General features: G+C 38.2%; 1 protein-coding gene across 10 annotated transcripts in view; it reads right to left on the bottom strand.

Moving 5' to 3' along the window:
- C8H11orf65 (chromosome 8 C11orf65 homolog) overlaps window positions 1-22,126 on the bottom strand; it is a 239,768-nt gene that overhangs the window by 63,428 nt on the left and 154,214 nt on the right. For 7 of the 10 annotated variants that reach the window (XM_077113064.1, XM_077113063.1, XM_077113062.1 and 4 more), the window contains one exon: window positions 21,537-21,707. The exons of 1 other annotated variant lie outside the window; for it this stretch is intronic. In XM_077113064.1, the coding sequence (XP_076969179.1) occupies window positions 21,537-21,707 (171 nt within the window). Of the gene's footprint in view, window positions 1-16,449; window positions 16,545-21,536; window positions 21,708-22,126 lie in introns of all 10 variants that reach the window. 2 more of the 10 variants (XR_013156584.1, XM_077113065.1) reach the window with 1 other exon arrangement.

Below are 22,126 nucleotides of genomic sequence, written 5' to 3'. Positions count from 1 at the left end.
TTGTCCTTTTGTTTCTGGCTAATCTCACTCAGCATAATGTTCTCACAGTCCATCCATGTTCTTACATACTTCATAACTTTACTCTGTCTTAGGCTTGCATAATATTCCATCGTATGTATACACCACAGCTTATTTATCCACTCATCTGTTGACGGACATTTTGGCTGTTTCCATCTCTTTGCAATTGTAAATAATGCTGCTATGAACATTGGTGTGTAAATGTCCATTTGTGTCCTTGCCCACGTGTCCTCAGAATAGATACCTAGCAATGGTATTACTGGGGCATATGGCAATTCTATATTCAGCTTTTTGAGGAACCACCAAACTGCCTTCCACAGTGGTTACACCATTTGACATTCCCACAAACAGTGGATAAGTGTGCCTCTTTCTCCACATCCTCTCCAGCACTTGTCATTTTCTGTTTTATTGATAATGGCCATTCTGATGGGTGTGAGATGATATCTCATTGTGGTTTTGATTTGCATTTCCCTAATAGCCAAGGAAGTTGAGCATCTTTTCATGTGCCTTTTGGCCATTTGTACTTCCTCTTCTGAGAAGTGTCTGTTCATGTCTTTTGCCCATTTTGTAACTGGGTTGTTTGTTTTTTTGTTGTTGATTTGAACAATCTCTTTACAGATTCTGGATACTAGACCTTTATCTGATATATCATTTCCAAACATTGTCCCCCACTGTGTAGGTTGTCTTTTTATTTTCTTGATGAAGCTCTTTGATGTGGAAAAGTGTTTAATTTTGAGGAGTTCCCACTTATTTATTTCTTTCTTCAATGCTCTTGCTTTGGTTGTAAGGTCTAGGAAACTGTCTCCTAGTATAAGATTTATAAGTTATTCCACTTCATTTTCTTCTAACAGTTTCATGGTCTTAGATCTAATGTTTAGGTTTTGGTACATTTTGAGTTAACTTTTGTATAGGGTGTGAGATATGGGTCCTCTTTCATTCTTTTGCATATGGATATCCAGTTCTCCAGGCACCATTTATGGAAGAGACTGTTCTGTCCCAGGTGAGTTGGCTTGACTGCCTTATCAAAGATCAACTGTCCATAGATGAGAGGGTCTGTATCCGAACACTCTATTCTATTCCATTGGTCAGTATATCTATCTTTATGCCAGTACCATGCTGTTTTGACTACTGTAGTTTCATAATATGCCTTAAAGTCAGGTAGCGTGAGACCTCCGACTTCATTTTCTTTTCCTCAGGATACTTTTAGCAATTCGGGGCACCGCGCACTTCCAGATAAATTTGGTTACTGGTTTTTCTATTTCTGAAAAGTAAGTTGTTGGTATTTTAATTGGTAATGCATTGAAGCTGTTCATCAATTTAGGTATAATTTACATCTTAACTATATTTAGTCTTCCAATCGATGAACATAGTATGCCCCTCCATCTATTTTGAGGTCTTCTGTGATTTCTTTTAACAATTTCTTATAGTTTTCTCTGTATAGGTCTTTTGTATCTTTAGCTAAATTTTATTCCTAAATATTTTATTCTTTTATTGCAATTGTAAATGGAATTCTTTTCTTGATTTCCCCCTCACATTGTTCATTACCAGTGTATAGAAACACTACAGATTTTTAAGTGCTGACCTTGTAATCTGCTACTTTGCTATACTCATTTATTAGCTCTAGTAATTTTGCTGTGGATTTTTCGGGGTTTTCAACATATAGTATCATATCATCTGCAAACAGTGAGAGTTTTACTTCTTCCTTTCCAATGTGGACACATTGTATTTCTTTTCCTTGTCAATTGCTCTGGCTAGAACTTCCAACACAGTGATAAATAACAATGATGGTACTGGACATCCTTGTCTCATTCCTGATCTTCAGGGGAAAGGTTTCAGTTTTTCCCCATGAGGACGATGTTAGCTGTGGGTTTTTCATACATTCCCTTTATCATTTTGAGGAAGTTCCCTTCTATTCCTATCCTTTGAAGTGTTTTCAACAGGAAAGGATGTTGAATTTTGTCAAATGCCTTTTCTGCAGCAACTGAGATGATCATGTGGTTTTTCTGCTTTGATTTGTTGGTATGGTGTATTACATTAATTGATTTTCTTATGTTGAACCATCCTTGCATACCTGGGATGAATCCTACTTGGTCATGATGTATAATTATTTTAATGTGCTGCTGGATTCGATTTGCTAGAATTCTGTTGAGGACTTTTGCATCTATATTCATTAGAGAGATTGGTCTGTAGGTTTCTTTTTTGTAATATCTTTGTCTGGCTTTGGTATGAGGGTGATGTTGGCTTTGTAGAATGAATTACGTAGATTTTCCTCCTCTTCAATTTTTATGAAGAGTTTGAACAGGATTGCTACTAACTGTTTCTTGAATGTTTGGTAGAATTCACATGTGAAGCCATCTGGTCTTGGACTTTTCTTTTTGGGGAGCTTCTTAGTGACTGATTCAATTTCTTTACTTGTGACCTGGTTTGTTAAGGTTGTCTATTTCTTCTTGACTTATTTATGCCTTTCTAGGAAGTTGTCCATTTCATCTGTGTTGTTGTGTTTATTAGCATAAAGTTGTTCATAGGATTCTGTCATTACATTCTTCATTTCTGTGGGGTCAGTGGTTATGTCTCCTCTTCAATTTCTGATCTTATTTATTTGCAAACCCTCCCTTCTTCTTTTTGTCAATCTTGCTAAGGGCCCATCAATCATATTGATTTTCTCATAGAACTGACTTCTGGTTTTTTTGATTTTCTCAGTTGTTTTCATATTCTCAATTTCATTTATTTGTGCTCTAATTTCTGTTATTTCTTTCCTGTTGCTTGCTTTGGGGTTAGTTTGCTGCTCTTTCTCTAGTTCTTCCAAGTGAACAGTTAATTCCTCGATATTTGCCCTTTCTTCCTTTTTTGATATAGGCATTAAGGGCAATAATTTTCCTCAGCACTGCCTTTCCTCCATCCCATAAGTTTTGATATATCATGTTTTCATTTTCATTTACTTCGAGTTATTCACTGATTTCTCTTGCAATTTCTTCCTTGACCCACTGGTTGTTTAAGAGTGCATTGCTGACTTCCGGAGAAGATCGTGGCTTAGTAAGACGTGCGGATCTTAGTTTCTTCTCCAGGACAGCTACTAGGGGAGTAGAAATGATACAGAACAGCTCCCAAAGCCACAACAGAGATAAAAAAGACAGCGTACCCCATCCGGGAATGGCTGGCTGGCTGAGAGAAGCCGCTCGGGTGAGATCGCCGAGGTGCGCGGGCTTCACCAGGCAGGGCGGCAAGCGGCCGGAGTCACTCCCTTCCCCCTTCCCAGGCCGGCTGGGAGAGTTGGACGGGCAGTCACCTGAAACAGCGGCGGCTGGCGCCCACACCACGCGCAGCCCCCCGGACCAACTGAGAGAATTGGATCGGAAATCCCAAGGCTGCAGAGAACGGTGACGGGTGGGGGAGGCCCCTTCCAAAACCGTGACTCCCCGGGAACGTGCACTCTCCTGGGCGGGCCGCTGCCGCTGGCGCCCTCCCACCACGCTTGTCGCCCCGGGCCGACTAGGACAATCGGACGGGCGCTTTCCCGGGCTGCAGTGGCCAGCAATCCTCCCCGCGTTCGGACGCCGGGCCGGCTTGCACTCTTCCAAGCCGCTTCGGCTAGCGAACCTCCCGGACAGCGAGAGTTTTCCAAAGTTAAAGGTCCCACAGTACCTTTTACTGGTGGGACCCACAGACAAACATGTGCCACGAGCGCCACCTACTGGGCAGGATAAGAAAAACAGAACCCAGAGATTTCACAGAAAAATCTTCCAAACTTTTGGATCCAATACCCAGGGAAATCTGTCTAAATGCGCAGACGTCAACAGAAGATAACGGATCACGCTCAAATAATTGAAAATATGGCCCAGTCAAAGGAACAAACCAATAGTTCAAATGAGATGCAGGAGCTGAGACAACTAATGCTGAATATATGAACAGAAATGGAAAACCTCTTCAAAAACGAAATCGATAAATTGAGGGAGGACATGAAGAAGACATGGGCTGAACATAAAGAAGAAATAGAAAAACTGAAAAAAACAAATCACAGAACTTATGGAAGTGAAGGACAAAGTAGAAAAGATAGAAAAAACAATGGATACCTATAATGATAGATTCAAAGAGACAGAAGATAGAATTAGTGATTTGGAGGATGGAGCATCTGAATTCCAAAAACAAACAGAAACTATCGGGAAAAGAATGGAAAAATTTGAACAGGGTATCAGGGAACTCAAGGACAATATGAAGCACACAAACATACGTGTTGTGGGTGTCCCAGAAGGAGAAGAGAAGGGAAAAGGAGGAGAAAAACTAATGGAAGAAATTTTCACTGAAAATTTCCCAACTCTTATGAAAGACCTAAAATTACAGATCCAAGAAGTGCAGCGCACCCCAAAGAGATTAGACCCAAATAGGCGTTCTCCAAGACACTTACTAGTTAGAATGTCAGAGGTCAAAGAGAAAGAGAGGATCTTGAAAGCAGCAAGAGAAAAACAATCCATCACATACAAGGGAAACCCAATAAGACTATGTCTAGATTTTTCAGCAGAAACCATGGAGGCTAGAAGACAGTGGGATGATATATTTAAATTACTAAAAGAGAAAAACTGCCAACCAAGACTCCTATATCCAGTAAAATTGTCCTTCAAAAATGAGGGAGAAATTAAAACATTCTCAGACAAAAAGTCACTGAGAGAATTTGTGACCAAGAGACCAGCTCTGCAAGAAATACTAAAGGGAGCACTAGAGTCAGATACAAAAAGACAGAAGAGAGAGGTATGGAGAAGAGTGTAGAAAGAAGGAAAGTCAGATATGATATATATAATACAAAAGGCAAAATGGTAGCGGAAAATATTATCCAAACAGTAATAACACTAAATGTCAATGGAATGAATTCCCCAATCAAAAGACATAGATTGGCAGAATGGATTAAAAAACAGGATCCTTCTATATGCTGTCTACAGGAAACACATCTTAGACCCAAAGATAAACATAGGTTGAAAGTGAAAGGTTGGGAAAAGATATTTCATGCAAATAACAACCAGAAAATAGCAGGATTGGCTATACTAATATCCAACAAGTTAGACTTCAAATATAAAACAGTTAAAAGAGACAAAGAAGGACACTATATACTAATAAAAGGAACAATTAAACAAGAAGACATAACAATCATAAATATTTACACACCGAACCAGAATGCCCCAAAATACGTGAGGAATACACTGCAAACACTGAAAAGGGAAATAGACACAAATACTATAATAGTTGGAGACTTCAACTCACCACTCTCATCAATGGACAGAACATCTAGACAGAGGATCAATAAAGAAATAGAGAATCTGAATATTACTATAAAGGAGCTAGACTTAACAGACATTTATAGGACATTAAATCCCACAACAGCAGGATACACATTTTTCTCAAGTGCTCATGGATCATTCTCAAAGATAACCATATGCTGGGTCACAAAGCAAGTCTGAACAAATTTAAAAAGATTGAAATCATACACAACACTTTCTCGGATCATAAAGGAATGAAGTTGGAAATCAATAATAGGCGGAATGCCAGAAAATTCACAAATACGTGGAGGCTAAACAACACACTCTTAAACAACGAGTGGGTCAAAGAAGAAACTGCAAGAGAAATTAGTAAATACCTCGAGGCAAATGAAAATGAAAACACAACATATCAAAACTTATGGGATGCAGCAAAGGCAGTGCTAAGATGGAAATTTATTGCCCTAAATGTCTATATCAGAAAAGAAGAAAAGACAAAAATGCAGGAATTAACTGTTCACTTGGAAGAACTGGAGAAAGAACAGCAAACTAATCCCAAAGCAAGCAAAAGGAAAGAAATAACAAAGATCAGAGCAGAAATAAATGAAATTGAAAACAATAGAGAAAATCAATAAGACCAGAAGTTGGTTCTATGAGAAAAACAATAAGATTGATGGGCCCTTATCAAGATTGACAAAAAGAAGAAGAGAGAGGATGCAAATAAATAAGATCAGAAATGGAAGAGGAGACATAACTACTAACCTCACAGAAATAAAGGAGGTAATAACAGGATACTATGAACAACTTTACGCTAATAAATACAACAATTTAGATGAAATGGACGGGTTCCTGGAAAGACATGAACAACCAACTTTGACTCAAGAAGACATAGATGACCTCAACAAACCAATCACAAGTAAAGAAATTGAATTAGTCATTCAAAATCTTCCTAAAAAGAAAAGTCCATGACCAGATGGCTTCACATGTGAATTCTACCAAGCGTTCCAGAAAGAATTAGTACCAATTCTTCTCAAACTCTTCAAAAAAATCGAATTGGAGGGAAAACTACCTAATTCATTCTATGAAGCCAACATCACCCTCATACCAAAACCAGGCAAAGATATTACAAAAAAAGAAAACTACAGGCCAATCTCTCTAATGAATATAGATGCAAAAATCCTCAATAAAATTCTAGCAAATCGTATCCAACAACACATTAAAACAATTATACATCATGACCAAGTAGGATTCATCCCACGTATGGAAGGATGGTTCAACATAAGAAAATCAATCAATGTAATACACCATATCAACAAATCAAAGCAGAAGAATCACATGATCATCTCAATTGATGCAGAGAAGGCATTTGACAAGATTCAACATCCTTTCCTGTTGAAAACACTTCAAAAGATAGGAATACAAGGGAACTTCCTTAAAATGATAGAGGGAATATATGAAAAACCCACAGTTAATATCATCCTCAATGGGGAAAAATTGAAAACTTTCCCCCTAAGATCAGGAACAAGACAAGGATGTCCACTATCACCACTATTATTCAACATTGTGTTGGAGGTTCTAGCCAGAGCAATTAGACAAGAAAAAGAAATACAAGGCATCAAAATTGGAAAGGAAGAAGTAAAACTATCACTGTTTCTAGACGATATGATACTATACGTCGAAAACCTGGAAAAATCCACAACAAAACTACTAGAGCTAATAAATGAGTACAGCAAAGTAGCAGGTTACAAGAACAACATTCAAAAATCTGTAGCATTTCTATACACTAGCAATGAACAAGCGGAGGGGGAATCAAGAAACAAATCCCATTTACAATTGCAACTAAAAGAATAAAATACCTAGGAATAAATTTAACTAAAGAGACAAAAAACCTATATAAAGAAAACTATAAAAAACTGCTAAAAGAAATCACAGAAGACCTAAATAGATGGAAGGGCATACCATGTTCATGGATTGGAAGACTAAATATAGTTAAGATGTCAATCCTACCTAAATTGATTTACAGATTCAATGCAATACCAATCAAAATCCCAACAACTTATTTTTCAGAAATAGAAAAACCAATAAGCAAATTTATCTGGAAGGGCAGGGTGCCCCGAATTGCTAAAAACATCTTGAGGAAAAAAAACGAAGCTGGAGGTCTCACGCTGCCTGACTTTAAGGCATATTATGAAGCCACAGTGGTCAAAACAGCATGGTATTGGCATAAAGATAGATATATCGACCAATGGAATCGAATAGAGTGCTCAGATATAGACCCTCTCATCTATGGACATTTGATCTTTGATAAGGCAGTCAAGCCAACTCACCTGGGACAGAACAGTCTCTTCAATAAATGGTGCCTAGAGAACTGGATATCCATATGCAAAAGAATGAAAGAAGACCCGTATCTCACACCCTATACAAAAGTTAACTCAAAATGGATCAAAGATCTAAACATTAGGTCTAAGACCATAAAACAGTTAGAGGAAAATGTTGGGAGATATTTTATGGATCTTACAACTGGAGGCGGTTTTATGGACCTTAAACCTAAAGCAAGAACACTGAAGAAGGAAATAAATAAATGGGAGCTCCTCAAAATTAAACACTTTTGTGCATCAAAGAACTTCATCGAGAAAGTAGAAAGACAGCCTACACAATGGGAGACAATATTTGGAAATGATATATCAGATAAAGGTCTAGTATCCAGAATTTATAAAGAGATTGTTCATCTCAACAACAAAAAGACAGCCAACCCAATTACAAAATGGGAAAAAGACTTGAACAGACACCTATCAAAAGAGGAAATACAAATGGCCAAAAGGCACAAGAAGAGATGCTCAATGTCCCTGGCCATTAGAGAAATGCAAATCAAAACCACAATGAGATATCATCTCATACCCACCAGAATGGCCATTATCAACAAAACAGAAAATGACAAGTGCTGGAGAGGATGCGGAGAAAGAGGCACACTTATCCACTGTTGGTGGGAATGTCAAATGGTGTAACCACTGTGGAAGGCAGTTTGGTGGTTCCTCAAAAAGCTGAATATAGAATTGCCATATGACCCAGCAATACCATTGCTGGGAATCTACTCAAAGGACTTAAGGGCAAAGACACAAACGGACATTTGCACACCAATGTTTATAGCAGCGTTATTTACAATTGCAAAGAGATGGAAACAGCCGAAGTCTCCATCAACAGAAGAGTGGCTAAACAAACTGTGGTATATACATACGATGGAATACTATGCAGCTTTAAGACAGGATAAACTTATGAAGCATGTAATAACATGGATGGACCTAGAGAACATTATGCTGAGTGAGTCTAGCCAAAAACTAAAGGACAAATACTGTATGGTCCCACTGATGTGAACAGACATTCGAGAATAAATTTGGAATATGTCATTGGTAACAGAGTCCAGCAGGAGCTAGAAACAGGGTAAGATAATGGGCAATTGGAGTTGAAGGGATACAGACGGTGTAACAGGACTAGATACAAAAACTCAAAAATGGACAGCACAATAATACCTAATTGTAAAGTAATCATGTTAAAACACTGAATGAAGCTGCTTCTGAGCTGTAGGTTTTTGTTTTGTTTTGTTTTGATTTTACTATTATTACTTTTATTTTTTTCTCTATATTAACATTCTATATCTTTTTCGGTTATGTTGCTAGTTCTTCTAAACCGATGCAAATGTACTAAGTAATGATGATCATGCATCTATGTGATGATGTTAAGAATTACTGATTGCAGATGTAGAATGGTATGATTTCTAAATGTTGGGTTAATTTCTTTTTTTCCGTTAATTAAAAAAAAAAAGAGAAGGGGTAATTGGAGCTGAACGGATACAGACTGTACAATGGGACTGGATATAAAAACTCAGAAATTGACAGCACAATACTACCCAATTGTAATGCAATTATGTTAAAACACTGAATGAAGCTGCATGTGAGGTATAGGTTTTTTGTTTTTTTTTTTTCTTTCTATTATTGTTTTAATTCTTATTCTGTTGTCTTTTTATTTCTTTTTCTAAATCGATGCAAATGTACTAAGAAATGATGAATATGCAACTATGTGATGTTATTAAGAATTACTGATTGTACATGTAGAATGGAATGATTTCTAATTGTTTTGTTAATTCTTTTTTTAATTAATAAAAAAAAAAGAGTGCACTGCTGAGCCTCCACATATTTGTGAATTTTCTGGTACTCTGCCTATTATTGATTTCCATCTTCATTCTTTTATGATCTGAGAGTGTTTTGTATGATTTCAATCTTTTTAAATGTATTGAGACTGCTTTATGACCCAGCATATGGTCTATCTTTGAGAGTGGATCCAGGCGCACTTGAGAAAAAGGTGTATCCTGCTGTTGTGGGGTGTAATATTCTATAAATGTCTGTAAAGTCAAGCTCATTTATCATATTGTTCAAATTATGTTCCTTTATTGATCCTTTGTCTAGATGTTCTTTCCATTGATGAGTGTGGGGAATTGAAGTCTCCAACTATTATGGTAGATGCGTCTGTTTCTATTTTCAGTGTTTGCCTAATACATTTTGGAGTATTCTGGCTCAGTGCATATATATTTATGATTGTTATGTCTTCTTGTTAAATTGTTCCTTTTATTAATACATAGTGTTCTTCTTTGTCTCTTTTAACTGTTTTACATTTGGAGTCTAATTCGTTGAATATTAGTATAGGTACTCCTGTTCTTTTTTGATTGTTATTTGCATGAAATATCTTTTTCTAACCTTGCACTTTCAACCTATGTTTATCCTCGGGTCTATGATATGTTCCCTGTAGACAACATATAGATGAGTCCTGTTTTTTTAATCCATTCTGCCAGTCTAGGTCTTTTGATTGGGGAGTTTCATCCATTAACATTTAGTGTTATTACTTTATGGGTATACTTCCTTCTACCATTTTGCCTTTTGGATTTTATATGTCATATCTAATTTTCCTTCTTTTTACCTTTACTCTTAGTCTTCCTTTCTACACTCTTCTCCACACCTCTCTCTTCTGTCTTTTCATATCTGCCCCTAGTGCTCCCTTTAGTATTTCTTGGAGAGCTGGTCTCTTGGTCACAAATTCTCTCAGTGATTTTTTGTCTGAAAGTGTTTTAATTTCTCCCTCATTTTTGAAGGATAATTTTGCTGGATATAGAATTCTTGGTTGGTAGTTTTTCTCTTTTTGTAATTTAAATATATCATCCCACTGTCTTCTCGCCTTCATGGTTTCTGCTGAGATATCTATGTGTAGTCTTATTGGGATTTCCTTGTAGGTGATGGATTGCTTTTCTCTTGCTGCTTTCAAGATTCTCTCTTTCTCTTTGACCTCTGACATTTTGATTAGTAAGTGTCTTGGAGTATGTCTATTGGATCTATTCTCTTTGGGGTATGCTGCACTTCTTGGATCTGTAATTTTAAGTTTTTCATAAGAGTTGGGAAATTTTCAGTGATAATTTCCTCCATTAGTTTTTCTCTTCCATTTCCCTTCTCTGCTCCTTCTGGAATACCCACGACATGTATATTCATGTGCTTCATATTGTCATTCAATTCCCTGAGTCCCTGCTCATATTTTTCCATTTTTTCCCCATATTTTCTTTTGCTTGCTGGATTTCAGATGTTCCATCCTCTAGTTCACTAATCCTATCTTCTCCCTTTTGAAATCTAACATTGTAGGTTTCCATTGTTTTTTTTTATCTCTTCTATTGCATCTTTCATTCCCATGAGTTCTGTGATTTGTTTTTTCAGACTTTACATTTCTTCTTTTTGTTCATTCCTTGCCTTCTTTATATCCTTCCTCAATTCCTATATTTGGTTTTTGATGAGGTTTTCCATGTCTGTTCATACATTCTGAATTGTTTCAACTCCTGTACCTCACTTGAATTGTTGGTTTGTTCCTTTGACTGGGCCATATCTTCAATTTTCCTGGTGTGATTTTTTTTTTTGCTGGCATCTAGGCATTTAATTACCTTAATTAGTTTATAATGGAGATTGCTTTCACTTCTTTTACCTAGGGTTTTCTTGCTGGATGAATTTGTTGTCTGTCTGTTCTTTGACATTCAGTTCAGCTTTTTCTGGACCTCGAGCTTAGGTGTTATTTAACAGAGGAGAATTTTTCAGCTCTTGTTTTCTTGTTTCTTGCTGTGCCTGTATGGTGCCTTCCCCCACCCCCCACCCTTAGGAGGGTTTACTTAGGTATTATAGACCCCAGCCGGATTTTCCCAGACCAAACTGGCCTCCTGTCAGGAGGAAAGGGTCACCTGCATCACTTTCCCGTGAGGGTGAGACCCAGCAGGTTGAAAGACTTTCCTGTGAAGTCTCTGGACCCTGTTTTTCTTGTCTTGCCCAGTATGTGGCATTTGTCTGCCTGCAGGTTCCACCAGCATAAGATGATGTGGTACCTTTAACTTTGGTAGGCTCTCCCTGCTGGGGGCATGGTGGAGACAGAGGAGAGATTGTAGGCTGGTTTTAATGGCTTCAAATTACCAAGCCCTGGGGTCTGAATTCTGTGAGGGAGGGATTCCACCTGAGTTGGGTCTCACTCGTTCCCTGAGGAAGGCACCAGCTCCAGACAAGCTCTCAAAGAAGCTTGTTTCTACTTATGTCTGGGGCAGTTGCAGCCTCAGAAGCCCTGCCGCTGTATCCAAGTGCATCCAAGCCTCCATAGAAACACAGCCACAAAAACCGGTTTGTTTTTTTTTTCTTTTTCCATAAGCCCTGCCCCCTTAGTGCCAGGGCAAAAATCATTGACCTCTGCTTTGACTAGGTTCACCTGAGCTGGGCACCTATTTTTAGTAGTCAGGATTTGTGAATTAATTCCACACTTGAAGCTTAGGTGTGCTCAGGCCCGGCTGCTGGTAAAGTCCCTTTCCTTTCCCCTCTGGGAAGCAGCCTGTTGGGGAGGGGTACCAGCCACCATGGCTTGGGGAACTCATGGTTCTGGGGGGGCTTGCAGCCAGTCCAGCTGGTCCAGACTGGGATACAGTGTGTCCAGTCACTGACATGGCCCCAGGAGCTGTTCTGTATGTTCCTGGTTATTTAGTAGGTGTTCTGGAGGATGAACTAAATCCCACACTTGCTAAGCCACCACCTTGCCTCCTCCCCCTGCCTTTGCCCAAGCCTATGTTATTTTAATCCACTCTTGTGTGGGTAGAACTATTGCTGGGTGGGACATTTTCATAAGGTATTGTTTCCATGGATATGTGGCTCCACCCATTCAAGGTGGGTCTTAATCTCCTTGCTGGAGTCCTTTAAGGAAGAGACATTTTGGATAGAGTGTCCACTTTAGATAAAGTGAATGCTAAGAGATGAAATCAAAAGAGAGCCTTCTGGAGGACAGAGAGAGAGAGAGAGAGACAGCCATTGAAACCAGAGCCCAGGAGAGAGTGACTGTAGACATCACCATGTGCCCTCTCAGATGACAGAGGAATCCTGGATGCCAGCAGCCTTTCCTCTAAGAAGGTATCCTCTTGTTGATGCCTTAATATGTCCATTATTCACAGTCTTAAAATTGTAACTTATAACTTAACAAATTCCCCATTGTTTATTAAAAGCCAATTCATTTCTGGTATATTGTATTTTGACAGCCTTAGTAAACTGAAATAGCATTCAACAGGTTCACGATCATGTGTTTTGCTGTGGGTCTCTTTGAGTTTATCTTTTTGGAGTTTTTTTTTGAACTTACATATATACAGCCATATCTTTCATTAAACTTGGGAAGTTTTCAGCCATTATTTCTTCAAATAATCTTTCTGCCCCTTTCTCTCTTTACTATCCTTCTGGGGCTTTCATAATGCATATATTGGTATGTTTGATGGTGTCCCACAGGTCTCTTTTCTTGGGGAGGTATCTTTTTAATTTTATTTTTAAGCAGTTTATTGAGATATATTCACATATTCTATAATCCATCTGAAGTGCACAGTATCATCACTTAGTCATATATTCCTCATCACAACCTATCAATTTTGGAACATTTTCATTACTCGAAAAAAAAAAAACTCAAAACATCCCATACCCCTTATTCCACCCTATTATTGACCCTTAGCATTGGTGTGGTATATTTGTTACAGTTAATGAAACAATATTAAAATATTACTGTTAACTATAGTCCATAATTTGCAGAAGATACATTTTTTCCCATATGCCACTCTATTATTAACTCCTTGTAATAGTGATCTACATTTGTTTTAGTTAATGAAAAGATGCTCAGCATCACTATCTACCAGGGAAATGCAAATCAAAACCACAATGAGCTATCATTTCACACCCACTGTGGCTGCTATTAAAAAAATATGTTGGAGAGGATATGGAGAAATCCTCTCACTGCTGGTGGGGGATAAAAAACGGTGCAGCTGCTGTGGAAGGCAGTTTGGCACTTCCTTAGGAAGCTAAGTATAGAATTGGCATATAGCCTGACAATCCCACTGCTAGGTACACAAAACAGAGGAACTGAAAGCAGGAACCCGAACAGACATTTGCACACCAATGTTTATAGTGGCATTATTTACAATTGCCACAAAATGGAAGCAACCAAGGTCTACCAACCCAAGAATGGATAAGCAAAATGTCGTATATACATACGATGGGATATTATTCAGCAGTAAGAAGGAATGAAATACCAAAGCATGTGACAATATGGATGAACCTTGAGGACATTGAGTGAAATGTCTGACACAACAGGACAAATATTTTATGATCTCACTAACATGAGATTAATTATAATACATAAACTCAGAGTTAAAATCTAAAATACAGGTTACCAGAAAATTAGAATGAGGGTAAAGAATGGGGAGCAGATATTAATATGTGAAGAATTTTTAACTAGGTTGTATTTAAATGTTTGAAAACGGATAGAGGTGATAGTAGCACAATATGGTGAGTGTAATTAACAGCTCTGAATTATGCGTGTGACTGTGGTTGAAAGGGGAGGTTTAGAGCTAAGTGTGTCACTAGAAGGAAAGCTAGAGGATAAAACATGGGACTGTATAACACAGTGAACCATGTGGTAGATTGATGACTGTGATTAATAGTAAAATATAAAAATGTTCTTTTACAGGTCTCTTGATGGTGTCCCACAGGTCATTTTTCTTCATTCTTTTTCCCTTCTGCTCCTCAGACTGGATAATTTCAATTGCTATCTTAAAGTGTGCTGATTCTTTGTTCTGCCAGCTTAAATCTCCTGCTGAGCCCCTTTGGAAATGTTTAAATTTTAATTGATTTTCAGCTCCAGTATTTCTGCTTGGTTCCTTTTTATGATTTCTATCTCTATTCAAGTTCTTGTTTCACTCACATATTGTTCTCCTGATTTCCTTAGTTCTTTGCCCATATCCTTTGTCTCTAAGTATATTTAAAATAATTTTTAAAAAGTCTTTGTCTGGTATGTCAAATTTTGGGCCTGCCTCATTGATGGTTTTTGTTCTTTTATTTTCCTCCTTCAACTGGGTTTTTTTCCTGTTCTTTTCTATGACTTGTAATTCTTTTTGCTGCAATCTGGACATTTAAACATTTTAATGTGTTAGCACTGGATTTTAATTATTGACATGTCTGTTCCTTATGCTTATACCCACCTACTATTAGGACACAGGTTTCCTTGAATGCCAGGAGCTAACAAACACAACAGCAAAAAGTAAAAGGAAACACTTTTCTCAGTCCTTAAAGATTGGCTCTGGGATGTGCTTTCCTCAGAATTTAGACAACGTTATATTGACACTAAAAAGAAAAGCCAAGCAGGTAATGGGGCTCAGTGGCAGAGTTTTTGCCTGCCATGCTGGAGACCCGGGTTTGATTTCCAGTGCCTGCCCATGTTAAAAAAAAGAAAAAGAAAAGTCAAAGCAAAAGTGTAATGTCTCTCTCCAGTCTTCTGAGTGTGTGTTTTATCCTGGGCATGTGCACATGGCCTTATGAAATCCTCCATTTGTAAGGATCCTCTAAATGTCCCTCTTTCCCTGTAAATTCTGTCTTACCTCCCAGTTCCTGGGGCTATATTCTGTGTCTTAAACCTGGTAATCCTTTGCCCTCAGAAACTGCTTTTCTTGCAACATGATAACTGCCCTGTAAGAAGTTTTGGGACCAGTGAGGCAGAGATATGCATTCTGTTTAGTCCTTCATGCTACCATGAAGCATGTAATCTGTACCAATATTATTGGTTTTACAGATATGTATAATATTGGTACAGATATACACCTATCTGCACATAAAGGTTAGTCTGTTCCCTTTGGAACCAGTACCAGGGACCCATACTAGAAGAGGGGAGAAAGAGCCAGCAAAGTCATCATGAGGTTTTCTTACTATTCTTAAGTTGCTTTATTCTCTTTTTTTTTTTTTTAGGTTGCCTTATTCTTGATTCTGTGCTCAGCCAGGTACTGCAAATAATTACCTGTTTTTCAGAGCTCTGAGGAAGATGGTGTTTTAGTTTGCTAAAGATGCTGGAATGCAATATACCAGAATGGAATGGCTTTTAAAAAGGGAATTTATTAAGTTGCAAGTTTACAGTTCTAAGGCTATAAAAATGTCCAAACTAAGGGATACAAGAAAAGATACCTTGATTCAAGAAAGGCGGCTAGGTCTGGAACACCTCTGTCAGCTGGGAATCCAGGAAAAGGCATCTTGATTCAAGAAAAGTGGCTGGATCCAGAACACTTCTGTCATCTGGGAAAGCACATGGTTGGCTTCTCCTGGGGTCTCTGACTTCTCATTTCAAACAGCTTCCCCAGGGGTATTTTCTTTCTGTATCTCCAAAAGTTTCTGGCTGTGTGGGCTCTGCTGACTCTGAAGCTTTTTCCAAAATAATTCCCTCTTCCAGGGCTCCAATAAGTGATCCATCTTGAAAGAGTGGAGACATTTCCATGGAAGCCAGCTAATCAATAGGTACCACCCAGCAATACTGAGTGAGGATTAAAGAACGTGGCTTTTCTGGGGTGTACAACAGTTTCAAATCAGCACAGGTGGTTCTGCCATAATTTGCCTGTACAAAAATTCTGTAGATGGATAGACCCCTGGAGTGTCTCACTCTACCATACTGAGATTGCCTCTGAACTTGACTGTTTTGTTCTTTTTTTATTCCAGTAGCAATAAAATATAGAATATTGGATGTGAATTTTTTTGAAATGTTACTGAAGCTTGCTGGCCTTTTGCTTGAATAAGCTAATTGTGTAAAGGAAAGGCAGAACAAGATTTCAAAACCTCACCTTAGAGAATTCCCTACACTGACATCATTCAAAATTGACATCCTCTTCTTACTGCTCCCTTTTTCCATCCCATCTCCACCTCAACTCTTTGAACTCTTAGGAAAACAAGCAGAAGTAACATGTTACAGCTTATTTAGATGTCATTTCTTACATCACTATTTTAATCAATATTTATTCATTCTTAGGAACCATTGATGTGTTGTCTGTAGAAAACCCAAATACTATATTCTGGAAAAGATACAGAAGTTGTTAAATCACAACAATCTTTTTTCTATTTTATTTACTAAGAATAATTTCTGAGCATCTGATATGGGTAAATAGTTCTTGATTTCTTTTTCTTCCTAATATAGCCTTTACATCAAGTTTTACCTCTTTTATTTAATCCTGTCTTCCTATTTTCCTTTTTTCTTAATCATTCTCTCCCTTTATTATTCTTTTGTATTATCTTTCTCATTATTTTCTTCTCTGATTCCTGACTTCTCTTTTTCCTCTTATATTGTTTAGCAACTATCAATTTGACTTTCCCTACCCTGTTTTCTTATCTTTCTCATCATAATTTCTTCCTTTTACTTATGTTTCCTTACTTTCAACATCCTTATTTTAAGTTTTCTCCCTCTTCATTCATGCAATAGTCACATTAATTATTGTAGTTGAATAAATAATAAATATTTTAATCATTTTGTGATATAGTTCACATACCATACCATTTACCCATTTTAAAGTGTACAATTTAATGTTTTTTGGTATATTCACAGAGTTCTGCATCCATCACAAGTTTTCATCACCCCAAAAAGGAATCCCACACTGTTCAGTCAACTCCCACTAATCCAACCACCACCACCACCTGAGCCCTACACAACCACAAATCTATTTCCTGTCTCCTTAGACTTACCTATTTTGGAAATTTCAAATGAATAGAATCATACAACATATGGCTCTTTGTGACTAGCTTCTTCTACTTAGCATAATGTCTTCAAGATTTCATTCATGTTGTTGTATGTATCAGTATTTTATTTCTTTTTATTACCAAATAATAATTCATTATATGGATATACCACATTTTATTTATCCACTCATCAATTGGTAGATATGTGAGTTGTTTCTATGTTTTAGCTATTATGAATAATACTGAAAGGAACATTCAGTTACAAGTTTTTAAGTGGACATATGTTTTCATTTCTCCTAGGTTTATATCTAGGAGTACAATGGCTAAATGAGATGATAACTTTATGTTTAACTATTTGAGGAACTACCAGCCTGTTTTCCAAAGCAGCTGCACCATTTTGCATTCTCACTAGCAGAGCTTGAGAATTCCAATTTCTTCACATCCTTGCTAATATTTACTGTTACCTGTCGTTTTTAATTGTAGCTATCCTAGTGAGTATGATTTTGCCTTTTCCTATCGCTATATTAAATATTTGTAAATTTGCACCACAGAAAAAAATTCTAAAAATGTTTTTCAATGACTATAGTATGGCACTGAAAAAGTAAAGCTTTTAAAACTCCTTACATAGAAATATTAGGGAACACAGATTGAAGAAATTCCTTGTATAGTTAATTTCATGTTCTTATTCTTGTTTCTAAATCCCAAAGAAGTAAAGCAGATTTAGACTGACATGAGAAAAAATAATCTTGAAGTAAAGAACACCTAAGTCTACTTCTCTTATTTTCTATTTTTCTATCATCCCCTTTTACCTTCCTCCCTCATATCTTCTTTCTTTTTTCTAAACAATTGTGCTGGTTCGAAAGGATGTATGTCCCCTAGAAAAGCCATGTTTTAATCAAAATCCCATTTCATAAAGGTATAATAATCCCTATTCAATACTGTATGTTTGAAACTGTAATCAGATCATTTCTCTGGAAATGTGATTTAATCAAGAGTGGCTGTTAAGCTGAATTAGATGACGACATGTCTCGACGCATTTGGGTGGGTCTTGAGACGTTTCTGGAGTCCTATAAGAGAGAAAACACTTTGGAGAATGAAGGAGATTCAGGGAGAGCAGAGAATGCTGCAGCACCACAGAGCAGAGAGTCCATGATCCAGCTACCTTTGGAAATGAAGAAGGAAAATGCCTCCCAGGGAGCTTCATGAAACCGGAAGCCAGGAGAGAAAGCTAGCAGATGACGCTGTGTTCGTCATGTGCCCTCCCAGCTGAGAGAGAAGCCCTGACTGTGTTCACCATGTGTCTTCTCACTTGAGAGAGAAATCCTGAACTTCATCGGCCTTCTAGAACCAAGGTATCTTTCCACGGATGCCTTAGATTGGACATTTCTATAGACTTGTTTAATTAGGACATTTTCTTGGCCTTAGAACGGTAAACTAGCAATTTATTAAATTCCCCTTTTTAAAAGCTGCTCTGTTTCTGGGGTATTGCATTCCAGCAGCTAGCAAACTAGACCAGATTTTGGTACTGGAGAGTGGGGTGCTGCTGCTGCAGTTAGCAAACACCAAACATGTTGGAACAGCTTTTTAAATGGATAAGAGGAAGACTCTGGAAGAGTTGTGAGAAGCTTGATAGAGAAGGCCTAGAATGCCTTGAAGAGTCTGTTGATAGAAATATGGACTCTAAAGAAACTTCTGATAAAGCCTTAGACAGAAATGAGGTGTGTGCTATTATAGACTGGAAGGAAGAGAAGTCTTGTTTTAAAATGGCAGATAATCTGGAAAAATTGACTAGTGACTTTGGCTGGAAGGCAGATTTTAAAAGCCATGAACTCCTCACAGCTTATAGTGAAATGCAACAGGGAAGAGATGAGCTGAAAACTAAACTCTTGGGCACAAAGAAACCAGAAATTGAAGTTCTGGAAAATTCTGGGCCTCCAGGAAGGGAGACTCCAGAAAACAATGCCCCACATGAAGTCTTGGCCAAATGTGAAGCCAGTCAGCCATTTCAGAGAAAGCTAGGATGGGATATGCAGTTATCCAGGAAGGATTTGTGGAAACTCCTTATGTCTGATGGGCATTGTTCTAGTTTGCTAGCTGCCAGAATGCAACACACCAAAGACATATTGGCTTTTAATAAAAGGGGATTTATTTTGTTAGTTTTTCAGAGGAAAGGCAGCTAACATTCATCTGAGGTTCTCTCTTATGTGGGAAGGCTCAGGGTATTCTTTCCTGGCCTTCTCTCCAGGCCTCTGGGTTCCAACAACTTTCCCTGGGGTGATTCCTTTCTGCATCTCCAAAGGCCTGGGCTAAGCTGCGAATGCTGAGATGAGATATGCCACGCTGCTTGGGCTGTGCTACATAGCACTCTCTCATTTAAGCACCAGCCAGTTAAGTCAAACGTCATTCATTGCAGCAGGCATGCCTCTTAGCCAACTGCAGATGTAATGAGCAACAGATGAGGTTCACATACTATTGGCTCATGTCCACAGCAACAAAACTTGGTGCCTTCACCTGGCCAAGTTGACAACTAAATCTAACTACCATAGGCATGATCCAATGCTATTGTATAGAAAGCCGATGAGATGCTTTGAGACCTGTATCAACAGAGCTGCTGCCAGTCCAGACTGGGGGTTTCAGAGAAGGGACACATTAGAGGAAAAATAACTTCAGAGGCAAAACCATGGAGGCTGAGGTCTGAAGTCAAGAAGCCTTGGGCCAGGAGAGCGGACCCATGCAAGCCCACCAAGAGGGTGAGTTTATTCCAAAGGCAGAGGATGGGCCTCCTACCTCATTGCAGTGGAAGAGTCATGATGCCTCAGGCCTTGGAGAGGGTGAAGCACATTCACTGGGGTTTGGGGAGAACCTGGCTGCCACCACATAGAGGGGCTTTGTGTGCCCCGAAGATGGCAGAGAGCCCAGGTGAAACCCCAATGCTTGGAGAGGGTGGAGCCAATGAAAAGGTGGTCTCCCCAAAGTCCCCCAAGGTTGCATTCAAAAAGAGGCAAGCCACTGCATAGGCCCTTGGAAAGGGTGGGACTGCTGCTTTCTAAAGCCCCAAAGATAAATGACTCTCAGACCTTGAAATCTTATGGACTTTACCCTGCGGGTTTTCAAAACTGCTTGGGTCCTGTGACCCCTGTGTTTCTTCCTCCCTATGGAAAAGGGTATATGTATCCTATGACTGTTCCTCCTTTGTATGTTGGCAGCAAATAACTTGTTTTGAGATTTTATAGGTTGAGAACCAGAGGATAATTTTGCCTTAGAACAGACTATGCCTATAATTAACTTTGATAGGAGTTTGTACTGTTTCTAACTTTGTATTTCATTTGTATTGCTACTGAAATGGTTTAAGGATTTCTGATATTGTTATGAAATTAATGTATTTTGTATATGGGAAAACATGTCTTTTTTAGGGTACAGAGGGTGGAATGTGTTGGTTTGAAAGGATGTATGTCCCTTAGAAAAGCCATGTTTTTATCAAAATCCCATTTCATAAAGATAGAATAATCCCTATTCAATACTGTATGTTTGAAACTGTAATCAGATCATCTCTCTGGAGATGCAATTTAATCAAGAGTGGTTGTTAAGATGGATTAGATAATGACATATCTCCACCCATTTGGGTGGGTCTTGAGAAGTTTCTGGAGTCCTATAAGAGGAAACATTTTGGAGAAAGAAGGAGATTCAGAGAGAGCAGAGAATGGTGCAGCACCACGAAGCAGAGTCCACGAGCCAGCAACCTTTGGAAATGAAGAAGGAAAATGCTTCTCAGGGAGCTTCATGAAACCAGAAGCCAGGAGAGAAAGCTAGCAGATGACATCATGTTCGCCATGTGCCCTTCCAGCTGAGAGAGAAACCCTGAACTTCACTGGCCTTCTTGAACCAAGGTATCATTCCCTGGATGCCTTAGATTGGGCATTTCTATAGACTTGTTTAATTAGGACATTTTCTCGGCCTTAGAATGTAAACTAGCAACTTATTAAATTCTCCTTTTAAAAGCCATTCCATTTCTAGTATATTGCCTTCTGGCAGCCAGCAAACTAGAACAACAATTAATACTTATTTTGCAGGGGAAGATTATGTTTATGGCACCAAGAACCAACAGGGAGGTGGGAAATGTTAGACAAAAAATATATATATATATATATATATATAAGATAATGCCTCCCCTTCTTCCCCAAGAACAGTAACATGTATTTACTCATCGAAGTTCAATGCATTTGTCCAGTTCAGCACTTCATCCACTTCCCAATCCATCACAGAATCTATTCCACCATCTTCAACAGCTCTTATTAGCCCTTTTGTTGCTGTGTGAATTAAATCTAAAGTTTCAAGATTTGTTGACTTAGCTTCCAGGCTTCCTGTGTAATACCTAAATAGAGGAAATGAAGAGACAAAAACACTTTGGAATCAGTAATTACAAGTAGGTATAGCTGATATATATTGTTGCTAGGAAACTATTTTCATATTAAACCCAGTTTTCCTTCTATATACCTCAGATGCATCTAAACCAAGATCTCTTTTGGGGCAAAAAAACAACTTGATCAATCACACTAACAAGAGGGACCCCTTTCAAAATAATCTCTCAGTAAATAACTCAGTAAATAACTATCCTTAAAATAATACAAAGAAAAACTAAGTTATTAATTCATTGAAACAGAATTGATCTTAGAGACCAACAAAGTAGTCTACTCCTTTTATCGGTGAAGGAAATTAATCCTGGAGGAGTTGAGTAACTTTTACAAGGTCATTGTAGCTAATGGCAGGTAGTAAGAGGTAGAGAAAGAGATA

The sequence above is a fragment of the Tamandua tetradactyla genome, chromosome 8, assembly GCF_023851605.1.
Source record: "Tamandua tetradactyla isolate mTamTet1 chromosome 8, mTamTet1.pri, whole genome shotgun sequence".
Taxonomy (NCBI): Eukaryota; Metazoa; Chordata; class Mammalia; order Pilosa; family Myrmecophagidae; genus Tamandua; species Tamandua tetradactyla.
This window is presented reverse-complemented; position numbering and strand designations above follow the sequence as displayed.